General features: G+C 42.9%; 1 protein-coding gene across 10 annotated transcripts in view; it reads left to right on the forward strand.

The window, feature by feature from the left end:
* The window catches only part of PTPRM (protein tyrosine phosphatase receptor type M), a 780,862-nt gene that overhangs the window by 701,497 nt on the left and 56,802 nt on the right, over positions 1 to 22,563 (forward strand). For all 10 annotated transcript variants that reach the window (XM_044243376.1, XM_044243377.1, XM_044243378.1 and 7 more), the window contains one exon: positions 3,001 to 3,037. In XM_044243376.1, the coding sequence (XP_044099311.1) occupies positions 3,001 to 3,037 (37 nt within the window). The remainder of the gene's footprint in view (positions 1 to 3,000; positions 3,038 to 22,563) is intronic.

Genomic DNA, 22,563 nt, shown 5'->3' on the forward strand with positions numbered 1-22,563 from the left:
GCTTCATAATGGCCCAAAACGTACCCAACCCAAGTTAGATTTTTTTTTTCCATTAAAGCAAAATTTCTTCCTTAAGTACATTGTACTTATTTCTTTACCCAGCAGACATTTAGTGAGTACTTATGGGATAACTCACAGGTGTCCAAGATCTGTTACCTTCTCCCCAGGGCCTCACAGTTTAGAAGCTAAAGTAAGAAATATCTTCTCTGTAATACTCTTTCCCTTGGGAAATTCCATGGGAATCCTGTTCCATCCCCAGTCCCAGCTGCTAGAGCCCCTGCAGAGTCCTTAAGCACAGGGACCGTATCCTACTCGTCTCTGTACCCCTTGCACTGGGCCCAGACCTGCAATACCGTAAGCACTTCGTTAAGTGTTTGATGAATCAAGGCCTGAAGGAGTAAATGGAATCTGATTAGGCTTTGTGGTAGAAGTGATTTTAACTAAACTTTAAAGAATGGGCGGGTAAAGATACAGAGGAGGAAAGACATAAAAGTAATGAAAATACCAGATTAATTAGTTTTTATTTTAACAGAGAAGAGAGTCAATATTCAGGGCCCATTTATTCACTTAGTCAACAAGAGTTTATTGAGCAGCCCATTATATTATATGTCAGTTACTGGTGTAGATATTGGAGTTGCAGCTGCGAGCGATGCAGACCAAAAACAAAAGCCGACCTCCACCCCAGGGGAGCTGGTGCTTTAATTGGGGGAAACAGCAACAAATGAATGAAACCAGTTAATTCTCTATGGTATATAAGGTGGTAATAGGGACGATGGAGAAAATGGAAGCCGTAACGGAGGACACAGAGAAGCGGTTTGGAGGTGGATTGTAATTTTTGGGTAGAGTGGCTGGAGTCAGCTCTACAGAGAAGGTAATAATGGAATGGAAAAATTGTGCCATGCAGGTATTCAGGGAAAGAGCATTCCAGACTCAAAAAAAAAAAAAAAAAAGCCCATGAAAAGGCTTTGCTGTGGAACATGGCTGGCAAATTAGAAGTGAAGCAAGCAGGCGAGGGTTGGTGGAGTCGAGTCGAGTCAAGGGGGTAGAGTCACAGCTGAACAGGTTAAAAGGGTTGTAGGGACAGATAAGGTAAAAAGTCATACAGATGGCTTTTACTGTGGCATAGGCAGTCACCGGGGCAGAGGGGTGATATGATCCCAAAGTGGAGAGGGGAACACATTGTAGGTGGGTGTGAACAGAAGCATGAATACCTCCCACAGAAGCATGAAGACCTCCCAGGGGCTACAGGAGCAGTGAGAGAGCTGGGCGGGGGGGGGGGAGGAGGGAAAGCCTGGAATTATGGTGGCACTGGAAGATGAGAAATGGTAGGATCCTGGATCCACATTCAACCCAGAGCCCTGGATTTGCTGACAGTTTATTTGGGGGTGTAGGAGCAAGAGAGGGGCCAGGGTGCCTTTGAGATGGCATTGCTATTATCTGGGAAGAAGACTGTGGACAGAGCAGATTCAGGTGGGAGGTAGGGGGGAAATAAGGAATTCACTTTTAGGTGTGTTAATCCTTAAATATATGTTATACATATAGGTGAAAGAGCTAAGTAGGAGATTATCCCACATCGGAATTTGGGGGGTAGGGGGGCAGGGAAGGCTAGGCTGGAAGTGAGGATGCAGAATTCATCAGCATACAGATGGCACTGAAGGCCATGGGACCAGATGAGATCACCAAGGGAGTCCATGTAGATGAGGAAAGAGTCCAAGAACTGGGCCCTCCAACATCAACGTCAAGGCAAAGAGGAGGAATGGGCAAGTGAATGAGGGAGACAAGCCAGGGAGGGAGGGAGGAAGAAAAACGGGAGAGCATCATATCCCAGAAGGCAAAGAAGAAAGTACTTCAAGGGGATTAATCATGTCACATAGATGGTGGCAGGTCACAGAGATGAGAACAGAGAAATGACCATTGCATTTAGCAGCGCAAGTCATTCGTGTACTGTGTGGATTACTTCTGTTTTGTAAACGAGTTCCTCCTATCTCCTAACCTTGCTAGGACTGATTCATGGAACCGTACATCAGACAGGGTCTTGCTTTGTGGCATCTACCATCTGGCAAGAAATGAGTGATCATTTAATAATCCTATTTAATATCTGTCAGAATTCTTTGAGACCTACAGCAGGTCAGTTGTATAAAGAGTGTGTTTGCCTTTACTGTTCATTATCGATGACTTTTCTTTAAGAGCAAAAGCATCCAACAGACATGCATTTAAATTGTCTGAGAAATCTGTATTTCCTCTCCAAGTTTCTCCTGTCTCCCATCTGGCTTTGGGCACAGCATATTGAGTAATCTCGGGGGACAGAAATGGAAAGTATTAAGATCCATGGTGATATTCCGTTACCTGTGTGTCATTTTCTCTAAATTGGTTTTCTCTTTCCCAGATATTGATCCTCCAGTGTTCTTTGTTCCCTTCTTTCTTTGGTCCCAATTTTCATCTTTTCCCCTTCTCACAGGGTCACGATAAAAGGAAGGGGCCTTGCAGAATTTCTGCCTCGTCAAATTTCTGGCTCTTGTTACAGCAGCATGGCATACCATTAGCAGTGTTTAAGAATGATGTTCAGTATCACTATTGATATAGCTGCCTATACCGGCAGGACAGAAAATGCGTTAAAACCCTTGGCATCTTGCCAATAACATCCCGAACACAAATGAAATCCTATTGCACATTCCCAGCCTGTTTGCAATCTAATAAGAGTCGTGGTCATGTTATTTCAGAGAATCCATAAGTTGTTAGTGTTTATTGCTCACCCATCATCTCATAGCCAGTGTATGATTAAGTTACTCCCACCCCCGGTGTAAGCAACAGAACTGTGATGTGTGATGCACCTTTGCTTTTTATGTGGAACTCCGTGGTACTGCGTCTGGTCATTGAACTTCCAGCCGACACCATTGTTGGTCTTTGTCTGTGCATTCATTGTGGCAGACTTAACTGTGTGACTTCTACATTGCGTATTGATTTTAAGTTGGTCAAATATTCTTTCTCATTTATTTTTAGGGTTATCATCGACCCAATCATTATATTGCTACCCAAGGTAAGTCTCTTACAGCTTTGATACCTTTCTTTGGTTGTTTGCCCACTCTGTATCATTTTGACCCTGTGCCACACCTCCTCCCCAGAAGAATGATATCCTACACTGCTGTGGCCCCATTTATTACAGTTCTTATCATCAATACACCACCCATCAGAAGATGTGGTAATCCAGTCATTTAGCTAGAACTTCATGTGATTATTAGAAGAAGTGTATTCATCAACTGATTATTGAATTAAATCTGTCTACCTTGGGAATTAATCTGACATCTTCATAAGTAGGTATATAGAAATTCACTAAATAAATATGTGCTGAGCATTATCTATACCAAGACCCATGCTGGTTGCCTCCAGGGGGGCAGGCTGAAGCCACCAGGCACCCCCTTGCACATTGGTTGTGATTTGGTGAGGAAGGTACGGGTGACCTGTACATTATTACAAGCAGCACCAGTTAGAAAGCTGTGTGAGAAGTTCAGAGAAAATGTTAGAGAAACTTGGAGAAGATAGAAGTTGCTTTCAGATAGGATGATCCAAAAACTGCTTCGTGGCAGAGGTCGGCGGGGGAAGACAACTTCTGAATAGCAGAGACATGAGCAAAGATCGAAATCCAGCAATTAGTGCTGCTCGGTGGAAAGCAGTTGTCAGATCATTTGGGGTAAAGGAACAAGAAGCCTGGAGGAACGTGCTGGAGAAGCTCATGGTAACAGCTTTTGTATCGTCCTCCTGGGACACTGACTGTGAGGTGTGTCATCTATGGAGAATGAGGATCATGGAAGTCTGGGGTGGTGGGAAAGAGGCATCGTAAGGGATGTGTTAGTGTGTCTGTTAGATGAGCCAAAGAAATGCTGAGAAGCAGGGACAATCCAGTTAGGGTTGAGAGCATGCATTCTCTTCATTTTATTGTTTTATCATTGTTTCTAGTAATTGTGTTATATCCCAGAAACACGAGCAGAGAAATTGAAAGGATATGACTTGCCAATGGTTAGGGATTGGCAGGGGTTGCCTAAAAGAAAATCAAGGAGCAAGAGAATAAAGAATGCCAAGAAAATCATGGCTGGAAAGTCTAGGCTTAAAGGCGGGAGGGTTGGAGGTGTTTGTTGGGCCACAAGAGGAGAGAAGTAGCTAAAGGACGAAGGTCAGGTTCAGTTAATGAGTCATAGATTGTAACCAGCAAGCAGAACATCAACACTTAGAGAAGCACTAACCAGCAGAACTTTCTGTAATGGTGGAAATCTTCCTTTTCTGCTCCAGTCAATACAGTAGCCACCAGGAGATACTCTGAAAGTATCTACTATGAATGAAAAACTGAATTTTAGATTTTAGCATTGATTTAAATGACTTTATTTGGCTCTTCCCTACTGGTAGTTTCAGACAACAGAGCTCTGGGGTAGAAACCTCCTAGTGTGGCTGAAATGGAGCCACCGAGGGGCCTTGTCCTCCTAATCCTGACAGCCTCACACAGAACCCGGGTGGCACCATGCATAGAGTCCACAGTCTCATGTCACCGCTTGTGATTCTACACCTGGGTTTTGACGACCTCATTGACCTCCAGTATGTTTCCTCCCCCAAAATGAAGGCAGTAGTGGCTCCTTCCAGGATCACTTGGCTGGTCAAAAGAAAGGTCACACGGAGCGTGCCCAGCTGACAGGAAGCAGACCCTTATAGGAGTTGCTAAGGCCTTCAGGGAGCAAGTGCCTGGCGCAAACTCTTACCTGATGGGACAGAATGAGGACGTGTATCCAGGGCCTCTGAATCCAACCTTGGGTTGCCTTCTCCTATACCCTGTTGCTTCCCAGCTGAATCCATCAATGTTTTCAAAGGAATCCTTTGTTAGTTCCTTAAAATCCTGCTAATGGATTCCAGAATATTCTAAAGTAAGGGTCATAACAGATCTCATTTAATAAATTTGATGATAATCTGGAATTAGCCGTTTTTATACATGTGTGTGAAAATTTGATCATAAAATACACAAAATATTGCTTTCTTGCTTATTAGCCCATGTTTCACCAATAGCATGAACCTGAAGTTAAATCTTATTTGAATTTTCAGAGTTGAGGCCCTCTAGATTACTGTGACTAAACAACCAGCACCGTGGATATTAGAACCCCCAGAGTCCTCTGTGCAGCCCCTCACCTGGCATTCCTTTGTTCATCCCCTCTGCCGCTCTTCCCCCTGGGAATATCACGCTTTGAAGAAAACTGCCATTAGAGAAATCACTTTCTGGTGCCTTCAGAATTTGTCTGAGTCATACTTAATTGCTCAGTAGCCCTCTTTAGAAGCATTCAACATATCAAGTGTTAATGAGCAAATACATTTGTTGGCAGCTAAGAAATGGCAAATGTAATCACTTTGGGGTAGACCACCCATGTGCCCTTAATGGAGAAGGATGTTACATAACACCCCGTTTGCCAGAACGTGGCACCTTTCCCGGCACAGGGGTGGTCCACAGCTTGCACTTGGAAAACCAGCAGTCCTTATATTACTGATGGTGGTGCAGGGAGAGGGACAGAAATGAGCACAAAAAATTTTTAAGACTTTTTTTTTTTTTAAGAAAAGAGAGTGCAAGCAGGGAGAGGGGCAGAGGACAGAGGGAAAGGGGGAGAAACAGACTCCCTGCTGAGTGTGGAGCCCGATGTGGGGCTTGATCCTACGACCTGAGATCATGACCTGAGCCAAAATCAAGAGTCAGATGCTCAAACAACGAAGCCACCTGACGCCCCAGAAATGAGCACATATTTTAAGTCTAACATTCAATCAAGACAGTACACATCATGTTAAGAGTAATGTATTCAGACCACAAGGTCTGGGTTAAAACGTTAGGATCTTTCTTCTAGTTTATTACACAAATGCAACAAAACTGTTAGCCTCGGACTGCCAGAGGATTTCTGATCCTCTGCAGAGATTGGCACGGAGACGTAGAACATGACCATGGAGCTCCTTCGTAAAAAAACAAAAACCACAAACTCTGATTCTAAGAATCCAAGAAAATGGGCGATAAAGCAGATGCAATTTTAAAATCTCTCCTTGCTCTTTATCTTTTCTAGTGTGCACTGATATAATTCTTTAAAACCTATTCATAGCAGGAACCCACAAAACTACATGAACAGTCCAGTTTACTGATAATCAGATCTATTCCCAAGAGTTTAAAATATGTAGATTTTCACCAACTCCCTTCAATCTAGAAGAAATGTCCTCAATTTATCTCTTCAATCTCTTCCTCCCCAACCTCAACTTTATTGGCATTTGTACCAGTAACTGACTTTGACCTTTGATGGTAACGGTCATGTTTCTCCAAATTGAAGGGACCACAATCAAGCCAGATCTGTAGCTTTTTTAGTATGTTCTTCCTGCCTGCCCCTCCGCCCCATTTAACTGTTTTCTGTCTGCAGCTAATATGTCAGTGACCCAGTATGCATCTCATCACACCTGTCTGACCAGCCGTTAATACAATTGTAACTTTCAGGATTTATGATTTGGCACACCAGGAATCAGAGGAGGGGAAGTCACGTCTGTTAATGCATGTCTGTACTCAGAGTGGGGATTTCAAAAGCAGGGCTCACGGTGAGGGGCAGATGAGTATGCAGGTGGGTAGGATTGCCCAGAACCGATCATATTTCACCATCAAAAGATACCCCATGGAGACCTCAGTATGGGCCACGAGCTGGAGGAAACTGCACACATTTAGAATCGCTCCTCCAAAATGATTCTGGAGAACACCTGCCAGCCATGTGGTATGCAAATGAGGGGGCTGGAGAAGTGTTCTTTTTATGATTGTTTGGATTTATTTTTAAGACTGACTTCAAGAGTCCTGCTTTAGAAACCTCAGGAAAGATGCCATCAGCTAGTTGAGGAAGGAAACACAGTCAGTCTGTGAGGGACACGGCCTTTCCAGCACCCAGCCCCTCTTCCTCATGATCCCGCTCATGTGTGGGCTAGAGGGGCACAGGAATATCGGTGGATCCCGCCGGAGGAATTTGCCTGTCACTCCCTTGGGGGGGGGGCAATCATGAAATCCGGAGGTCACAGTCTTGTGGTGGGGCCCCAGCACTTGACTGCCATTTCTGGGAGCCAGAGGAGGGGTAAAGAGCATCCGTGGGGTGAGTGGGAAAGGCAGGTCTTCAGCCAACCTTGAGGGAGGGTTCCTGTGTCAGAGGACATAGGACGGGATGAACAGGAGGACTCCACAGGTCAGGCAGGAGCACAGAGCCCTGGAAGAGGGCATGAGGGGAGAACTGACTAAAGATAGGAAGGATCTTCATCTCCCTTCAGGGTATCTTGAGTCTCTTAGCCACTGGTCGAAATGGATCTTCTCTCAGGAAAAATTCATACATACACACGATTTTATATAGACATTCAGACATTCACAGACAATAAAATCTAGCCTGAAAAATCTCTACATCCCAGATTTAAAAAAAAAAAAAAAAAAGCCCTGAGTTAGAGGGGTAGGAAAAACTGGCAGGTTAAGTGAGGACATTGGTTTAAAGGCTGTGAATGGAGAGCGTTGTTTAACTAAAGGAAGAAGGGCAGAGACAGGAGAGGAAGGATGTTTCTGAGCCACGTGGTGGTGAAAACAGTGCTTTAAGAAGATTAGTTAGGGGGTACCTAGATGGTGTGTTTGGTTAAGGGTCCAACTCTTGATTTCGGCTCAGGTCATTATCTCAGGGTCATGAGATCAGGACCTCATTGGGCTCTGCTCTGGGTGTGGAGCCTGTTTGGGATTCTCTCTCTCTCCTTCGGACCCTACCCCACCTCCTGAGCTCTCTTTCTCTCTCTCTCTCTCAAAAAAAGGGAAAAAGAAAAAGGATTAGTTTGTATGGAATTATCCTTCAGAGAAAACTGGAAATAGAGGTAACAGAATAACCACCAAAAAAAAAAAAAAAAAATCTGGAGTACTAACTAGTAATTCAGACAACAACAGTGACAGCGAGGCAGGTGTAGCTTTTATTTCACTCAGTAATCTAAGCTGCATACAACTGAAATATATGTTCTAATATTAAATATAGTGTCAAAACTGTTGACTTTCAAGTATGTTCCTTCTCATGTAATAAAAAGTGATAAATATATTTTCTTTCTATATTCATAGTTTTGCTTGATAAAATACACCTCTTTTTGAAAGTCAGAATTTTTATTTGTCCATTGATTCAATAAATATGAAGTGCCTATTAAGTGCTAGACTTTCTGGTATAACTAATTTTCTGTCCTCCGATGAATTTGACTATTACTCGTCCTGTTACATAAATAGAGGAAAGAAGAAGCTCTTGGGGAGCAGTAGGGTTGAAAACAGAACTGACGTGTAGTTGAGGGCCAGCAGTGCACCCACAAAATTTCCAGACACTTTTACTCCTTTCCCTGCCGAGTGCTGCGTGATCATCGTGTGATTCTCACCCTGGATAAGAGGCTCAGGGCTTACAGTCTTTCTCCTGCACTGAAACTCTCTCCCCAAAATCTAATCCCTTCCTTCCAAGTTAATGATCTTTATCAAAAAAAAAAAATTCTATGATACAGTCATTTCTGGAAATACCTCTTAATTAAAATTGCCTTGGATGTCCTGAAATGTGACACTAAGATTCCAGAGTTTCCCTTGTCCCCAGCGGGCCTCTGGGCACCCTGTTTGGAGAGTTGCTAGTCCAGGGGGCGAACACTGACTGTGACAGGAAGAGACTCTATATGGCAGCAAAATGAAGGCTGAGGTCAGATTTCCAGGGGCATAGCCAGACCTGTCAAATTAGCACAGTCCCCCCCAAAAAAATAAACGATGAAAGGGTATCAAGCCACCTATCCTCAAGAAGAGTAAAATGCGTGGGTCTTAACAATCTGAAGCTAGCACATCTTTTGTTCGCAGAAACTCTGATGCTCAGTGTCATGTTTCCGGATGCCAGTCACACTGGGACTGATAGAGAAAACCAGTTACCAGCTGTTTACCATTAGAAATATCACTGTCCGTCAGGCAGAACCGCCCTTCACCTAGCAAGGACATTCTGCATTGCAGGCCAGTGAAAGAGGAAGATGCCAAAAAAAAGAAAAAAAGGAGGAACAAAGAGGAAGATGCAGGCAGAATGTTGCTTCCTGTCCTGGTATTAGAGGAAGGGCCACAGAGATCATATATTAATTCAACAGGTACATACCCACTGCCTGGGGGAGAGCTGGCAGAGAAGCAGTTGCCTGGTGAGAATACAAAAATGAGTGCGTGAGGGAAGGAATGAATAAATGAGTGAATTGGGAGTCACTGTGTGCCAGACCCCAGTTAGGCAGTAGGACATTCCAACCAGGCAAAAAGGCTATCTCCTGTTGACAGCATCTACTCACCTGGCTGGATTTGGGGATCTTGATCTCCAACGTCTATGACTGCCTCTGTTCTTAGTTCCAGGTGATCAGCTCCTATTCTTATGAACACTTTCTCTTCCAACAATCCAGGCACTGTTTTTGGAGATAATCTCTGTCCTGACCTGTGCCTATCCCCCTCCCATATACACTGGATAGAATCAGTTTTATTTGTCCATCATTATTATTTATTGATAATTTGAAAAAGAAAAAAAAGAGAAGCCTGGAAATAAATGTCCTCCAGCAACCTTGAGCCAGGCACAAACTTTGAACATGAAAATAACAAAAATGTGGGGAGTGATGATTTCTAGCAGAAACACCTCCCAGTCATCCACGACAGCACTGCGATTGAAGCTTTTCTATCGTGGCTTCCTTCTGTTTGCTGTTGGTCTGGTCTTCTTCTCCACGTCTTCCACATACTCCATGTGTTAGCACTATTTTTCTTAAAGATTGTTCAGAAAGATAAATGTGGTTTATATTTTCCTAGCTCCAAATTCTCCCCGCTAGCCCCTGAAGCAGTGAGTAATGGTGCTTAGAATAGGTACACTTAACCCTCCTCAGCCAGTCACACTTGGAGCAGAGACTTGTCAGTGTCGATGCAAGTTCTACACATTCATGAAGAAGCTTCTGTCTCCTGCATTCTGGCCTCCAGATGGAGATGAAACCTTGAAATTATTTCTCAGTAGAATTGAAAGAGAAAAGTTTTAATCAAGAGCTAAGTCTTCAGTAAACAACTTTTGTTTGTATTCCTCTAACTACCAGTGTGTACAAGTTCACTGGCTGCCATTGTTCCTCCCAGCTAAGTGGCCGCCATATTTCCAATGGGTTGTCAACTGGAAGTGTTATCTTTGAGGTTAATTTAAAAGTATTGTCTAGTAAAGTGGAGTAGAGTAGTCTCTAGTTTTCAAACTTAAATAAGGAGGCTTTGATACCCAGCAAACAGTGACCTTTTGTGAGGTCTGCCTTCCGTATGCCCGGGCCAAACTCTCCATGGTGGACCCACTACATGTTACTATTCCTGCACAGTTTTCCCAAGAAGAATAAACAATTGCAACTAACAGCTTTCCCATAAACTGCCTTTGAAACCATAATTTCTCTTCACCAGATTAATTTCAACAGAGACTGGCCAATTAGCCAAAAGGTCAGATCACAAACATTTCTCACCCTATGCTCTTAATAAACCTGCTCATTAGTAGTGAGAACGTTTAAAGACAGGTTGCAAATTAAAAGATAAAACCAAAAATAGACCGCAGTAGGTGGCATCCACCCATATTGTTATAGATGCCACGATGGAAACATGTCCCTTGAGTAACAGAACTTAAACCAACACAGAATAATTGGAAGACAGACAATGCTGCTGTCATGCATGCTTTTTGAATGTATAAGAATAATTGACCAGTGTTCTTCATTTGAAGTTGAACATTCTAGAATCTTTTCAAGCTGGTAGAAACTCTTAAAGTCTTGAAGTCCAGCTCCCCTGTTTTGCCACTGAGACAGTTGGATCTTAAAGCACAAATTGCTTCAAGTGACTTTCATCCCTATAAGTTCAAGTGAGGTGTAGATACAAAAGTGTTTGCAAACTGTACCGATTATCATTCATGAATATTTTCAAAGATGGCAGGCAGTGTTCAACTTTGGAGAAACTGAATGCGTTTCCAGTCTCCCGAGAGGCCTTCTGTCCAATCAAGGTCATGTCTTTCTTCCAGGTTCAGCCCTTTGGAAGGATAGAGCTGTAGCTGAGGATCCAGGGCCTCAGGCCCCGGTGCTGGCTTCTGGGGCCTGCAGCATCATGGGCCCTTTCAAAGCAAAGACACTGCTCTCAGGCCCAATTCACCCAAAATGGAACAAATATTTCTGTGAACGTACCAAGTGTCTGGCTCAGACGGGGTTGGAAATACAGTGCTGACCTTGGGAACTACATAGTGCTGGTGTATGTGTAAGCAGCCAGCACTAAGTTGTGGTTTTGCCATAAGACCAGGTCTGGGAACTGCCGTAGGCTATTTCTCTCCCTCGCCCGTACTCCACAGTAGGTGGAAAAATGAGACCCAGTGCAGAACTGCTGCTATTTTCCGGACTCTGGTGATCAGATTCCTTGATCACACACCGACACAGTTTTGAACAAGTTCGCAGCAGACAGTTTGGGACCTTTCTGGCCATTGCAAGTTACTTTTGTGCCTTGCCTTCTCACTCAAGAGGATGCTTCTGGAAATTTTCTCTCGCAGTGCCCCATGCTGCCATTGAAAATTCGAGATTGCCTACACTGCGTGATACCTAGGGAATCAACTTATTTGTATTTTATTCATTTATTAGATTTATTCTCTTTTTTCTTAAATAAAAGCAGACCCCACTTGTATACCGAGAAAGGCTTAATTAAAGAATACAGAGACTAATGAAAGCTTTTATTTCTCCGGCAGTGGCCCCTGAAGCATGTGAATGTAGGTTTTTCCCTTTGCTTTATTTCTCCCTGACAGAAGGCAGCCAGGTCCTTTGGGTCACCAAACCCCTCCATTCTGAAAGCCACCATTCTTCTTTTTTTCTCCTTGATTGCCTTCTCTTCTGGTCCCCTCTTTACAGCATGAACAAGTATTCAAGATGAGTTTATGAGGGTTCTCTTTAGAGACAGGCCTGATGAATGCTCGGTGACTCAGCCAGCAAGAGGCTCTTGTGGTGTGAACATCTGTCATGTGGCTCCCTTCTGAGGCTCCAAACACTTTTTCGTGCGCCTCTTCCCAGCTCTTCAAGCAATATTGCCATACAACCCCTCCCAGGGATCAAGGACCAAAGGTCTCTGCGGAGGGGAGCAAATTATTGCCACACGCTGCCTATCAACCCTTTCATTCTTTCCTGTATAAGGGTTTCTCTTTGGAGGCCTGATCTTTACCCCTGTCCCTCAAATCTGATTTGTCTGCCTTTATCCTTCCACTCTCCACATCATGAAAAATAGCAGCCTTTGCCTTCCCATTCACAGTGGTACCACTGCACACTGAAAATGTTTACGTAACTGCCAGGAAGGCCTGATTCTAGAGGAGAGCGGAATATAGGCCACAAAGAGCAAAATCCAAATAATGGTTCATTTAGGTAGATGGGGTTTCGAGAAATGCTTTGAAACATTTCAGTTCTAAGTACAAGTCATGCTAAAGATCACCCCGTTGGTTTTATTCACAGGGCCATGATCAAATCTTTGAAACTGAGGTCCACAAATTCCTCCCACATACAAACATTATTTTTAGTCAGTAACTAAGATGAGACTTTCTTCCCCTCCAAGCGGCAATAGAGAAGAGAGGCTAACGAGAGCGGATTCCAGAGTTAGACTGTTAGTGCTCAGATACCAGATCTGCTAGCAACTGCTCAATAAATATTAGCTGCAATTCTTATCATTATCATCATGTGGATTCCAAAAGACACATTTTCAGTGACACATAGGCAGTTCGGACTTTAATGCTGGTATAGTGTATACCCATACAGTTTTCATAAAAATTAATAATTCTTCACCGGTTCATGCTTCCTTCCAGAGGGATATATCAAAGGGAACCACTTACTTTTTCACCAGTGTCCTGCATCCTCCTCAAAGTGCAAAGATTATCATCATTTTGAAACAAAGGACAGGGGTGCCTGGGTGGCTCAGTAGGTTAAGCCTCTGCCTTCAACTCAGGTCATGATCTCAGGGTCCTGGGATTGAGCCCCGCATTGGGCTCTCTGCTCAGCAGGGAGCCTGCTTCCCCCTCTCTCTCTGCCTACTTGTACTCTCTCTGTCAGATAAATAAATAAAATCTTTTAAAAAAATTATAAAAAGAGAAAAAATGAAGGACAGACATGAGTTGGAAAGACAATAAACTATATCATAAGCTTGGAGAAACGTATTTTCCCTCTGCTTTTGAAGTCTTGTAGAAATTGAGCCTCTCTGATAGCAGCAAAGCACACCAGTCTTGGTGTTCTGAAGGCTTCCCTGAAGCACACATAGAGTCACAGATCACATGGAAGGGAAAACCGCTAATTCCAAAGGCCAGACACGTTTTTTTTGCAACAGGGTTTATCCAAACCAATTTCTGAGATAAGAATACACAAGGATAGTTTAGAGAGGAGCTTTGGAAGGCTGAGAAATAACAAATGGGGCTGAGAAATGATCTTGTGGAAAAGAGAATAATAATGACAGACGAGCAGTGGGGGGAATAAAAGGAAAGATGTGTACTCTTGGGCTCCTTCTTCAACCTGTCTGTGTTGGGTAGGGAGGTGCTAGTTAGGCAGGCCCCGTCTTCTGCTTGGCTAGAGGTTGATCAGATGCCTACAAGTGGTCAGTTTCAATCTTCACCAAAGAGATTGTAGACAGTGTGGAGCTGAACCAAAAGGAATTCCTGCAGACCACTTCTGAGATCCATCTCACACAGCAGAGTCCCAGGAAATGCACATGTCTCCCAAGCGTTGTGTGTCAGTTGAGGAAGAGGACCTCAGGGTCAATAGTTCATCTGTGCATAAAGAGTTTAGAGTAAAAAGAACAATAGTACTTTTTAAAATCATATAACAGTATCATGGTTGTGTTCTTTAAAAAATATGGAGATACCCAGTGAGATATTTACATGCAGGCAAGAAAATGTAGACACTTCACTGGTGAGTAATCGCGCCTATGGTTTTGAGTGAAGGTGACACCTACCCTGACCCACGCCCAAAGCCTCACGCTCACACAGGGGAAAACAACAGGATATTAAAGTTTTTCACCAATAGTTTATTAACAAGTTTCCAAAACAAATTTCCTGGCAACACAATCAGATGACCTTATTCTACTTCGTATGACACATAGAAAGATTTTTTTCTAAATTTTCTTAACAGAACATTTATATCACTTCCAAAAACTTTTTAGTTTTGAGTTTGGTGCCAACATTTTCATAGATAAAAATATGTTGGTGTTCTTCTTTTTAACAAAACCCACAATTGTAATTTAGGCCATCATACGTCATATGTGGTATGGAAGCCATCATAGTTATTTTTTGAATGACTTTATTTTTTCATCTTTATTTGGGATTTTATCACTACATTAATGTATCTAAATGGTTAACGGTATGTATGTGTTTGTGTGTCAGAAATCATTTATTTAAAGACTCCTAAGGGTGATCTTACAGATTTTTATTTTTAAGTGCTTTATTTTAGTTAATTTTAACACATGTAGCTTTTGTTTAAGGAAAAAGAAAACATCTAAAAATATTAGGACAAACTTTGTTCTCAAAGCCACTATTTTCATTTATTTCCATGTTTAAAGGTCTTTAAATTCCTGGTAGGGGAAAGGAAGAATATATTCAGAATACTTGACTCATTTTGTTTCCAGTTTACTTTTTTATTTTTTATTTTTTTCCCAGTTTACTTTTTTTAAAAATGTGCTTCTTCATCTATTTTTGCTGTGACTGGAGACATATTTAAGAATGGTGTGTGGAAAGGCAGGAAGTTTATCCTAACAAAGATGAACTAAGGAAAACCACAGTAAAAACGGTGAGGGTATATAAAAATTTACAACAGAAAAGAAAGGAATTACAATAATGACTAATCGAGGTAGAATGAACTCACATTGGAACTAAAGTACTAAACAATATGAATGTGAAAAATGGGAAGGGAGAAACTAGAATTTTAAAATACCAAGTGCCTTATATTTCTTAGGCAGAAAATGGGTATTGATTAAATGTGTCTTTATTAAGACATAGCCAAGAGTATCTAGTATATTATTCTTTAGAGGGTTTTTTTTTAATATTTTATAACTATTTTAATCGAATAAATGAATAAGACAAAAGGCACATTATTAACCAAAACAGAGACAATGTCTGAAGGGTTATGACTCAATCCACAGACAGAGGCTTCCTGGGCTTTTTGAGAATCTGCATGCAGCTTGTCTATTAGTGTTTGGTTTGTACCAATTTTCTCTTAATTAAATCTGACATGACCTTTTGGTGTCCAATCAGGATTGCATATGTTCTAGTAATGTACCTGGAAACCAACATTCCATGTAACTGATCATCTAGGGAAAGCCACAAATATTTGCACAGTCGACGTTGGCACACTCTCTCATTTCGGTCTGAAAGGACAATTTTAGGGAAGGGTATGAGTCAAGTGTAAACATCAACATGTGGATTATGTGTTTGAGGGGAAATGTTACTAATAGGAATGGCAGGAAGTGTATGCCTGGTTTTCAGTTATAAGAAGAACGCACACCTGTGAGCCAATTTAGAACAGACGGGGTAATTGGCAAGTAGCTGCTCCCATGAGTGGGCCAGGCAAAGGGAAAAGACTCACAGTGGGAAAGCCTACTCCAGAGTAAGAAAGGGTTTATCTTTGTGTGCGAACCACTGAAATTATTAGCTGAAAACACTATTTAATGTCCTTATTTAAGTCATCACTTTTGACACTACTTCTTAAAAGGTCTATTTTATTATAGCTCCAACGCCTATTTTCTCTTCTATTGTCACTAAATGAAAATTCCAGTAGACTGGTGAACATTCCGAACCCTGTAATTCTGGACAGGGAGGGTGCTTCATGTAAGATCTATCCTTAGAAACCCTATTTTAACATGCTACTAGTTATATTTCTGAATTTAAGTTAAATATTCTCATGTTTTCCCCATCATAGAACAATCCTCAGCATTTGCTCCTAATTCCTTAGCTGATTTATATTGTTTCTTTTAAATGGTAATTTCTGGGGGGTGAGGGGAAGGATATTCTTAGCAATTCAGGAAAATGAGCAAATCACATCTCGTGCACCCAGCCATCTCAACTTCGGTTTCCACTTTCTGCAGCTGATACCAAAAATTATTCATAAAAATTCCATGCTTTAACATAAGTAGCCTCAGGGAAGAGCAAATGCACCTATCAAATAAGTGTTGTTAAGGTTTATTAATGCAGAAGCCGAGTGTTTTCTGTGTCACCATTATCGCTTTTGTGACACACGAGGCAGATTCAGTCCGTGAAACGTGGTGGCATATTTTACCTTTTACATTTCACTACCGCACAAATGAAAAGCTACTAAATGTAAAATTATAGACGTGTTATGGAACTATCATATTGAGAAATCACATAAAGTTTTGTAATAAAAACTTACTCAGAAACCACTGAAGGGACATCTAACGCTCTGAATGTTGAATGACTGACTTCATGATACTTATTCTAGATTATTGCCAGCAGTAACAATAACAATAATGGATCAAAAATTTAGGACCCTTTTATTTATGAGCAAGAGCTTTAAAATAAATGCATAAATCCTAGGCTCATCTTTTTCCGTATCTGAATTCCACCTTCAGTGGTCTTCAGTGCTAATGGAGTGAACTGGATGCTGAAGGACTTGACCAAGCCCAAGCCAGGCCAGTGCCCAGGGCAAGGACTCCTGCAGCTACTTTGCCCGTAGGGTCCCCGCCCCTTCCGTCTGTACTTCCACCGTTCAGTGTACCACACACCGAGTATAGCCCCTCTTCCCACATCTGGGGCCAGTCCCGTCTCAGTTGGAGGACTGACGTTCACTAACAAGCCTCACCCTCACCCAGTCTGCGGAGGTCATTCTGAAATCTAGAAAGTGCAGCTGGATTGCCCTGGGTTGTCATTTCAGTTTCAAGGGCATTTATTCTCCCAAACCTGTTTCTCATCTTAAAATGGAAATTTACACACTTGAGGTGGTGAACAGATGAGACAGTCGACAGAAATCACACCTAGCCCAAGGGGCTCATCCCTGTGCCTCATGTAATTGTTCACTCTCTTTGTCATCCCCCTTCCCAGGTCCCCCTTCCAGCCCAGGGCCTCGCTGGGCTCCTTTGCACTAGGGACAGCAAGAGTCCGGCTCAGTTTCATCCAAAACCCCCTCTAAGGGTAGCCTCAGTCTCCCCCGTCTGATTCAAATGTGAGCCTCGTCTCTGCACTGGGTGACCTTGAGTATACCAGCCGGTCAAGGCTACCCGGAGGGCTGTCACCCTGCCCACCACTGCTCTGACCTTCGCACCCCCATCTTCCGTGTGCTGCTCCATCTAGAGCCACGCTGCCAGTACCTCGGGATCCCAGCCGTTGCCGCGCTGCCTGGGCATTTCCACTGCTGGTCTCTGCCAGCCACCTGCATGCCCAGGGAGCCATCCTTGGAATATTTGAACATATGTCTAGAGTAAAATATTCAAAAATTTCCCCTCTATTAATTGATATAGAGTCTCATCACTTTATTTACCCTTTTTTAACCTTCATATTCAGCAAATTCCTGTTTCTTGGAGTTTGGGGTCAATAAATAAAACAGGTCCCTCCACTGCAGACACGCATCCATCCGAATCCCACAGGAGGGCTCTGCGACTCCCTCTGCACTCAGCCTTTGGGTAGCTAGACTCCGCTTCCCAGCCCACTGGGCCCACTTATGAAAAGGAGATCGATAATATTAAATATTTGCCAAGATAAAATGAGGATTTATATAATTAGAATAAATATTTTATGATATGTGATAAATATATTTTCACTAATTGATGGATTACAGCATATCTAACCTGAAAGGAAACACGTAAAACTTTGAGCCATGGGTTTCATCCAGAAAAATTTGGTGGACCAGCAAAAAGTTCCACTTTCATTTGAAAGAATAGGCAGGGATACCTGGGTGGGTCAGTCGGTAAAGGGTCTGACTCTCGATTTCAGCTGCAGTCATGGTCTCAGGGTTGTAAGATCGGGCCCCACGTCGGGCTCGGAGCTCAGCGTGGAGCCTGCTTAAGATTCTCTCTCTCCCTCTCCCCTTCTACCCACCCAAAAAAGAGTAAAACTTACTAGCCTCCACTGCTTTAAGTATTCTGATTCAGAGCATCCTAACATGAACCAAAATACCCCAGTCTCTAATATGATCAAGTACAGGTTTGAATGGCATTATTTAAGAAATAAAATTTTCCCATTATTTAAAATAGATGTACCCCATTTCTAACATCAGATTTTTCATAACAGAACTTTGTTTCAGATAAGGAAAGCACAAAGCCATGTGTTTTCAATCAATTGCTTTGTTTCAGACTTGTAGGTTGTATACCTGAGCAGGGCCCCACTGTAGTATTTGAGATGGGGGAAGGTTTGGTTAAGTGCGAGAAAGACCGCTGTGCATGGTGGCTCCTTCTCAGGGAGATCAGTTTGGTAACATCCACGTAGAATTAAATATCTAGAAATGAATCCTTTTAAAAATTAATCCTGTGCCCCATGGAGAATCTCCATGCGTCTCCAGAGGCATACATAGCTCAGTTTGAAGTTCAAGTATCTTAGGACACTTACCTTACTGCCCTTTAAGTGAGAGTGTGATATATTCCTTATATAAGGTGCAAGCCTCTTGAAAGTAGGGACGTGTTTCTGTCACTCACCTTGGCATCCCTTCCACACCTTGAGGAGCGTCTGATACAGAGCAAGCCGAATGCTCACCTTAGATGCGGAATTCACACTCAGATCCCCACCAGGGCCCAGCAAGTGGGTATGAATGAGGGAAGCAAGCTAGGTATAGAACCACTGGGCACAGAGAAACTGTGACCTGAATGGGTAGGTCCACACTCATGGACCACCAAGGAATAGGTTCATTAAAAACACACCATCATCACCGCTGATGGTAAATAAAGAAACAGGGAGCCATGGCTCCGGTCTTGGAGCACCTGCCTGACAAGGTCATCTTCACTGGGCCAAGCTGAGATAGCAGGACTTGCAGGCTGGAATGGACATCTGCTTAGGAAGAGGCTGATAGCAGCTGGAGGAGGGCTTCTACTCTGGAAGTGCTCCAGAGTCGGGGCAGCTCAGGACGCAGGAGAGGTTGGGTGGTGGAGAAAGAGGGCTGGGGCTGGCCATACTTTTCAAGCAGTTGGATTTGATTGGCCCCATGGGAGGTTTCAAGGCAGGAGTCAACCTGATTTAAAAAAAAGAAAGAAAGAAAGAAAGGAGAGAAAGAAAGAAAGAAAGAAAGAAAGAAAGAAAGAAAGAAAGAAAGAAAGAAAGAAAGAAAGAAAAAGAAAAACATGTTTAAGGAGGTAGTCTCAGGTAGTTGACATGGGTTTTCTTCTGTTATCTTCTTGCCAGGTTAAGATGACTGGGCGCACGCGCGCGCGTACACACACACACACACACACACACACACACTCCTGTCAGCTAGAACCCTTCTGAGTTGCTTTTGACATTGGCATGGAGGCAGCGTCAAACGGTGGGGTAGACCTCAAAGGTCAGCTCTACAATCCACTAGCCGTGTGCCTTCCGATGATGTGCCAGACTTCCTCAGCCTCCTGTCCTCTCAGTAAAATGTGGGAGAACCATAGTGCTCATTATATAGGATTGCAATTATTTAGCTGAATAAGATAAGATATATAACATACTTCATACGGGACCTAGGCAATATAGACAGTCCCCCAAAGAAGTCAGACGTTTTTCTATTTACAATGGATAGCGATTTGAATGTGTACTACCTTTCTTCCCTTCAAAAAACTAATATGCCACTGGGAGCTTAAGGACCTTGACCTCTCAGCGGCTCTAGTTAACACAGAGAACACACCATATAGAAATGAGAATGTGAAAAGAAGAGATACAAGTCTTCTATCAAGATTTGAAATGATGATTTCAAATATCTCTCACTTCCCATGAACTAGAGAACTCATCTGAACACAATAGAGCCCATCCTTGAATGGCTTTCACTTATGCTTTTCATTGCCTTTTTTTTTTTTTTTCCCCATTCGCTCTGGTCCTCCCTGACCTTTCCTGTTGTTGCTGTTCCTTCCAGGCTTCGTGGTGGTCAGAATGGCCCCTGCACACATTTTCTTCTCAGCAGAGGTCCGTGTAAGCCAGCTATTGTGAGGGAAATGGAATGTATTATTGGTCTGATACTGAAATTTCAAGACCTTACATTTTAAATACTTTAGTCTCGCAAGGGGATGACTGCTGAGAATAACCTTCTTGCCTATTGCAGGAATATCTGTAAGGCACAGCCAAAGCAGCCTCCAGCTCCCACCCAGCCACAAACTGCAGAAATCAGACAGCAGGGCTATGGGGCACCACGGCTTTGGGTCATTATGGCTTTGGGCCACTGTGGCTGTGGGTCACTGCCGTTGGTCCCTGGAGCAAGGGAGGTTTTTCAGAGTCCATTGTCTGCTGTTATAGATTCCTTGCCTTGGGAGTTGTTTGTCCAGCCTGGGAGCAATCCCCAGTGACCTGTTACTCACGGTAATGGCGTTTGCGACACCAGCTTTTGGGAGACTGACATCAGAGGCAGAGGAACACTGAACTCCCCAAATCTCAGCCCTGTGAGGGCGTGGGTGCCAGGGGTAATGGCCTTGCGTCCCAGGCATGTGTCTATAGGCTTCGAGTAGCCAGGGTCTCTCAGATTCCACCAGAAACTGCCAAAATCAAAGGGAGTGGCCATCGGGATCCACAAAGTCTACCCTGCCCTGGCCTCTGGCACCCTTGTTTCATTTTTTAAGACCGAGGTTTCTGAGTCCTAATGTATTCATGCCTCAGGAAATGATTTGAAATATGTTATTCAGTATAATTTGACTAATTTCAAAGAGAAAAGAAAAACAGGATTGACCAATGTTGGCCCTAAAAACCTTAAATTGGGGTGCCTTCCTTTTTCTTTTTCAAACAAAATTTGAATAAGCATTGTTGAAAATATCTTACATCATTAGCCCAGAAGACAAGACTCTCTAGAGCCTGCCCCTGGGCAGTTTTTTCGGTGAACTGTTACTGTGACCAGGTCAGGGAGAAAGTCACACGGTGTGTCAGCAAGGGCTACTTTCAAATATGGAGGCACAGTACCCCGCACAGGGGGCGGTGGGGGGCGGGTGGGAAGGGCAGAAGAGACAAGGAAGACCACAGCAAATCCACACCAGGGGAGATGGGGACTCAGGATCCTCGCCTTGGATGGTGGTTTTTTTCTTTTTTTTCCCTCCTGGGATCAGCTTAGAATAATCTTTGCATTCAAATTCATTTTCAGATCTTAACCCAAGTTGTTTTAGTTCTTCTGGATAACTGTACTAATTTTAGCATTGAAAAGAACAATGACCCAATTCATTTTTCTATCCCAGTCTTTTCTTTTTTTGTCTAACTTTTCTGTTTTAATTGTTTTTTTAGTCTATTCCAATCTTTTTTTTTTTACGTCAGCAGACAAAATTATCAAGACTGCCATTTATATCATCAACCAAGTGAACCCCTGATGCTTATAAATGCCCTCTGTTTTCAAGATAACCCATATGTTGTTAGGTAAACATTAAAAACTACAGCAAAAACAGCTCTGTCATCTTAACTGCCTCAGCTCCTTGGCCAGCTGATGTAGCCGTGCTCCTCGCCATTCGATGCATGAAGTTCCTTCTAAGTCAGAAAGAAATGGGATTCCTGGATTCAAATTGCTGTTAAATAAAGTTAGACTAGTCAGTAGATTCAAAACAAACAAATCTTGGGTTTTCTGTGTTGCATCTGCATATGAGACCTCCTGAGAGGATGGAAGATGGAGCCAGACGTTCCTGGTGCTGTGGGTGTGGGGGTCTGATGTGCAGACACACCCAGACCTCACCTCTCCAGCCCAATAAAGCAGTCTTTTGGGTTAGGATCTCAGAATTTTTATTTTATTTTATTTTATTTAACTTCAATTAAGTAACATTAGTGTATTATTAGTTTCAGAGGTACAGGCCTGTGATTCGTCAATCTCATATCATACCCAGAGCTCATTACATCACGTGCCCTCCTTAATGTCCATCACCCAGTTACCCCATCCCACCACCCACCTCCCCTCCGGCAACCTCAGCTTGTTTCCTAGAGTTAAGAGTCTCTTCGGTTTGTCCCCCTCTCTGATTTAATCTTATTTTATCTTTCCCTCCCTTCTCCTATGATCCTCTGTTTTGTTTCTTAATTTCCACATACAAGTGAAATCAGATGGTGTTTGTCTTTCTCTGACTTACTTATTTCACTTAGAATATGCAAGCTTGTACAGCCACTCTGGAAAAGAGTTAAAAATATTGATACAGTCCAGCAATTGCACTACTAGGTATTTACCCAAAGGATACAAACATAGTGATTCAGGGGCCTCTGGGTGGCTCAGTCAGTTAAGTGGCTGCCTTTGACTCAGGTCATGATCTCAGGGTCCTGGGATCAACCCCCATATCAGGGGTTCTCCCTCTCTCTCTGCCTGTTGCTCTGCCTACTTGTGTTCTCTCTATCTTTCTGTCAAATAAATGGATAAAATCTTTTAAAAAAAATAGTGATTCAAAGGGACACCTGC

The sequence above is a fragment of the Neovison vison genome, chromosome 3, assembly GCF_020171115.1.
Source record: "Neovison vison isolate M4711 chromosome 3, ASM_NN_V1, whole genome shotgun sequence".
NCBI lineage: Eukaryota > Metazoa > Chordata > Mammalia > Carnivora > Mustelidae > Neogale > Neogale vison.